The 5286-nt window shown below is 59.0% G+C and overlaps 1 protein-coding gene across 1 annotated transcript in view; it reads right to left on the minus strand.

Annotated features, from left to right (window-relative positions):
• Positions 1 to 5286, minus strand: part of DAO (D-amino-acid oxidase) — a 10885-nt gene that overhangs the window by 5149 nt on the left and 450 nt on the right. The window contains exons 2-11 of the mRNA XM_010081313.1: positions 5133 to 5286; positions 4895 to 5009; positions 4483 to 4559; positions 4008 to 4073; positions 3119 to 3185; positions 2611 to 2703; positions 2251 to 2333; positions 1369 to 1486; positions 1079 to 1177; positions 7 to 72 (exon numbers count right to left, since the gene is read on the minus strand). Of these exons, the coding sequence (XP_010079615.1) occupies positions 7 to 72; positions 1079 to 1177; positions 1369 to 1486; positions 2251 to 2333; positions 2611 to 2703; positions 3119 to 3185; positions 4008 to 4073; positions 4483 to 4559; positions 4895 to 5009; positions 5133 to 5286 (938 nt within the window). The remainder of the gene's footprint in view (positions 1 to 6; positions 73 to 1078; positions 1178 to 1368; positions 1487 to 2250; positions 2334 to 2610; positions 2704 to 3118; positions 3186 to 4007; positions 4074 to 4482; positions 4560 to 4894; positions 5010 to 5132) is intronic.

Below are 5286 nucleotides of genomic sequence, written 5' to 3' on the forward strand. Positions count from 1 at the left end.
CCCGGCTGCTGCCATGGCACAGCCCCAGTGGGAGGTGATCCCGAACCCACCATGGCCATAGTTGTGGATCACCTGCAGGGGAGAGAAGAGATCGGCGCTGGGAAAGCTCTTCCCCTCCCTCCAAAAGCCACTGGAGAGGCTGGGGGAACGGTTCAGCGGGGCCCCAGAGCATCCTCTGCACCCGCTGCTCCAGCCGCCCGCGGTTCTCAGGGCACAACACGGTGCCTCCGAGCCCGGGTTTGCTCCTGCCCAGGGAGATCACTGTGCTCCAGCGGGAGCCCTGACTCGCTGCTGGGATCAATAGCTGCCCCTCTCCAGTGCCAAGGCAGCGCAGATGTGATGTGCTGATACAGAAACAGAGTGAGCCAGAAATTAATTCAAACACAGCATCGCTTTGAACCGTGCTCTGGGCTTTGCCTAAATACACCGTTTTCTTTCCAAGACTCTACAGCTAAAAAATGAGGATATTTTCATTACATTTAATTACATTTCACAGTCACCATCCCCTTTGGAGCTTTAATCTCTTCTTCCAAGCTGAACAGAGACATACGCACGCAACCAAATCAAGGATCAGGTCAGCTGCTAAGCTAAGGAGGGATGTGGTCCTGCGTGAAAAGGTGCTGAGCGTCCAAGGACAGCCGGCATGTGGAAACTCGTGCCATCCCCAGTCTCCTTTCTCTTAAACCCACGCTTCTTGAAAAGCTGACACCACAACAGGGTTCGCGTGTGCTTCGTGTGGTTCTGGGAGCTGCAGAGCCTGTGCCAGAGTTTTTCTCCCATTTGGGTTTTTCGGTGTCTATTAAGGACTAAGCCCCAGCTGCAGGTTTTCCTTTGGCAGGGGCTCTCGCTGCCCACTTCCCCGTAAACTCCATCAAAACTTAATATCTTTGATGCTTCTCTCTGCCACGGGGCTGAGCCTGGCTCAAAGATTCGCCCGTTATTGGAGGGGAGATGGAGCAAGGACTGGTGAACGTGGCTGAGCGCCAGCATCACTGGGCATCAGTGCTGCACCACCAAGGTCGCAGCGGCTGATGCCCAATTAGCGCGGTGGTTAACGGCCCTGCGCTGTGCACGGTACCTCTCCCTGGAAGTGCCCGTGGCGGAGGGTCTCCCGCTCCAAGCGGACCCGGGGCCGCGCCGGTCTCAAGCCACTCCACTCCAGTACGATCTCTGCGTTCTGAAAGCAAAAAGCACAAAAGCACATCAGCATCCCTCCGAACTGCAGCAGCCACACGGCACCAAGCCATCGCTGAGGTCACGGTTTGTCCTCAGCATCCTTCCCCAGCAGCCTCAGCTCTTCGCGAGCACCCCGGCTCCCCGTGCCCCCTCCCTGGCTCCCGGTGGTGGGCGCTGGGTCGGGGTCCCCACCTGGAGCGCAGGCAGCAGCTGGCAGCAGCTCTCCCAGATGGTTTTGTGATCCTGGGCGCTGTTCTCTTCGCTCCAGTTGCCGTGCTGATTGATCCCTCCCAAGACGGTGAACTCGTTCCTGCACCAAAAGCCAAAGGAGACGAATGGTGGGGAGTGTCCCCAGCTGTCCTCTGCCGGGCCAGCCTGTGCTGCGGAACTCTGCACATGGGTGATTTATGGATCCTTCTACGCCCTGAGCTTGCGACATTCCTGACGGAGAAACTCTCGTGCCAAGCAGGCAGGAGAGCGGTGCCTGCTTGGGAGCAAATCATCCCCGAACTGCTATCAGCACCCCAAAGGCCCCCGCCTGGGCAAACCCAACCACAAATCCCATCTTCCGTCCAACAGCTCTGCTCCCGCCCGGCTGGGGAAGAGCTGGAGGAACGGGATGCTGCAGCGGGGAACGCCAAGAAACATTGCTGCTGCTGCTCCAGAACTCCCGTGGATGAACCAGAGGACAGACTGGGGGGCAACTGGGGGTCTCTGTACCTGCCAGACCCCCCTAAAACCTTCCCTGAGCCCTGGGAGGCACAGACACACAGGGCTGGACGTGGGGAGGGCAGGAGGGAGCCCGTGGGCTGAGCTCCAACAGCTCGAGCTGGAATAAACCCAGGGAGAGGAATTCACGTGTGGCTGGGACTGCGATCAGAAATCACCCGGAATACTGTGCTTGGGGGCTGTGAGCATTCGGCAGTCCTATTTACACAACGGCTTATTGCCTGGTCCTGAGATATCAGCACAAGGGGAAGTGCCAGAAAGCCCCTCTCCATCGCCGAAGGGGGTGGATGGCTGCTCTCGGGAGGAAACGAGGCTCACGCCCCTGCCTCACCCACGGTCACCTACCCCGGGATGACATACGGCGAGTTGTAGAGACCAGATTCCATGTCGTGAGTGATGATGAAATGCTTCACCCATGGGGCCAGGACCTGGGAGATGAAGAGGAGAGGGTGTGGGAGAGGTGGAGAGCGGGGTCCCGGGCGTGGGGGACTCGAGGTGTTCCCACAGCTGAACCAGGACTGGGATCCAGGTTTTCCGCTCCGGCACCCATGCAGGAGGGTGGTACGTGACCAGTTTGCTGGCGATCAGGACCTGACCCCGCCGTGGGTCCAGCCCACAAGCCTGCGATTTGCCGCAGAGGGCACAGGTACCCCCAACGGCCCCTCTGAAAAAAGCCGGGGGACGCACGCCCTGCACCCAGCTCACCCTTATGACCTGTCCACGGCCAGGCTGGAGCTCGGGGTCGGGCTGCAGCTCCCCCGCACGCACCCCGGTGCAGTTGATCACAACATCCACACCCTGGGCGAACAGCTAAGGAGAGACAGACACAGAACGGTGAGCAGCATGCAGCGATGCTGCCCGCGGCCAGCACGAGATGCCCGCAGCAAAGCCCAGCCGAGGACTCGGTCCAACAGCCTGGTGATGAATCAACGGCTGGATCCCGGGCACAGCTTCCCCGGCACGGCTCCCGCAGAGACCCCGCGTGTGCAGGCAAGGGGAAGCCATACTGCCCATGCTTGGCTGCATCTTCGCCCAGCACTGGCCAGACGCACTGTCCCATCCCCTCCCAGTCACCTCTTGATGCCCAAGAGCCTTTATTTTTCCTGGTGGAATTTGTTTCCTAGATCTTGACATCCCGGAGATGGGAGATCCTGGAGCATCACGTGCTCCTCCATGCTGGGACGGGGCCGTGCCTGCTCTGCCCCAGCTCGACATCGCCACTCACCTCCTGGAAAGATTCAACCTTCTTATGGAAAAACTTCACTCCTCTCTGCATTAACCTGGGAAAATAAATTCATTTCTAACCAGCAAATTAAAAGCAACTGCACCATGCAAGTTAGTGCCTGGAATTGATACCCTGAGTAGGTGCGGCTTGTTGCCACTTGTAATAAATGTCTGTGGTCTCCTCAGTGGTTCCCAATGGTCTCCGGTTGTTAGCTGAGGTCCCCAGTGGTCCAGAGCCACCGAGGAGGATCGATCCTGCTCAGCGTGGCAGCAGAGCCCAGGGCACCCGCTCCCCGTTACAAACGACAAGAACAAAACCCAGCCCCAAATGCTCCCGGAGCTAAAAGGCAGAAAGAGCTCAGACGCAGCTCTGCGTGTCTCATTATTGTCATTTTTATCACACAAAACCACACTCCTGGGCTAACTGTCACAGTGGGGAGTCTGCTACTCCCCTGGTGTGACACCAGGAATTCCAGACCCTTTTCCCCACTTCCCAGGGATGCACCCCTGCCTCCCTTCTCCTCAGCCCATCCCGCCGTGCCCTCGCCCCTGCGCTGATGGGGGCACAGGGTGGGGGTGGCTAGGAGCAGGGGATGATGCTCAGGTCCCCTGGGGGTGCCAGCACATGGGAGCCACCAGCACCCGCATTTTCCAGCTGAGCAGGTCAGGGGCGCAGCAGGACATGGGGCGGCCACCTAACATCAGTGCTGCCCAAACTCAGCCACCAACCTGGCACGAGGGAAGGATCCAGGGCCAAACCTGATGTACAAGATGGAAATCCACCCCTGCCCCCTGTGTCCTGCTGGACAGAGAAATTGGGGGGAGCAGCAGCCCTCCTGCACCGGTATGACCCAGCCCCGCCGCGGCTCCGCACCCACCTCGCAGTCAGCCAGGGCAGATAGCTCCGGCACTCCAGCAGCAGCGCCGTGTGGAACCAGCCGTAGCTGAAACCAGAGCAGAGGAAGCCGTAAGGATGCTCAGGAGCTTCCCACCAGCAGCTGATGGCTGCTGCAGCCCCACGAGCCCAATTCCCCCTTTGCACAAACAAGTCCCTGACTTTTCCCCTCTGATTACAGCATGAAACACCTTCTGCTGCTTTTCTTCCCCCCGTTTGACAACATCTGGTGAGGGAAGGGAGGAACTGGAATGGTTTAGAGGCTGGGGTGTTGCTTTTCTGGCTTGTTTGAGGTGTTTCCAAGTCATTTTAAGGGAAGTGCTGTAACGAAGCAAGGCCACTTCTGCACCCAACATTTCCCACCCTCGGCAGGGAGGTGTCTGGGACCACTCAGCCATACCTGTCCCTCCTGGGGGAAAGCACATCAGAGACTCTCCGGAAAATGGACTGAAAAATACCTGTAACCAGGGAAGAGCTCAAGCTCTTCTGGTGTCAAGGTCCTGAATCCCAGGACAATGTTCTTCCAAGATGGGTCCTGCAAGAGGGGAAAAGGTCTGAGCTCATTAATGGATCCAAATCACCATAACCAACCCACCATGGGACAGGAGCCACCGTGGGGGGGACACATCCCACCCCAAAGGAGCAGGAGGCTCTGCCAGCTCCTGCCCTCGCAGGGCTCAGCCCTGAATTCATACCAATGCTGCATCGGGGGCACAGAAAACACCGAGTCCCAGGCAAACGGTCACAAGACAAACTTGGAAGGATTCGGAAGCATTCAGAGCATCGTCTGGGAAGAAGCACAACCCTGCCCACCCCCGGCAGCCTCCGCGCTGGAGCCCTTCCCAGCCCTGGCTGCGACTTGCTCCTTACCGGCACCGGCTGCTTGAACAGGTTGTAGCCAGAAATTAGGAAAAGTCCCATTTCCTTCGCCTCCGGCAAGCCCAGTTGCCCAAGGAGGTGATCGAATGTCTCTTTATTCCAGAGCCTGCAAGGAAAACAGGAGAGCGGTGGCTCCACCAGCCCCATGGAGCAGTGCCTGGGCAGCCCATGGGCATGCCAGGGGGGACACGGCACCCGCCTCCTCCTCCTCCTCATCATCCTCACTCACATCTCCTCCGGGTTGCCGCGGTCGCTCAGGTAGGGCTGCCAGAGGCCAACGGCCACGTCGCTGGTGGTGCGGGGCGTGTAGCGGTCCGCATAGATCTCCAGCTGCAGGGAGGGCACCAGCCCCTGGTACCGCTCCTGGATGCACAGCGCGGTGG

This window comes from Pterocles gutturalis, unplaced genomic scaffold, assembly GCF_000699245.1.
Source record: "Pterocles gutturalis isolate BGI_N339 unplaced genomic scaffold, ASM69924v1 scaffold19149, whole genome shotgun sequence".
NCBI lineage: Eukaryota > Metazoa > Chordata > Aves > Pterocliformes > Pteroclidae > Pterocles > Pterocles gutturalis.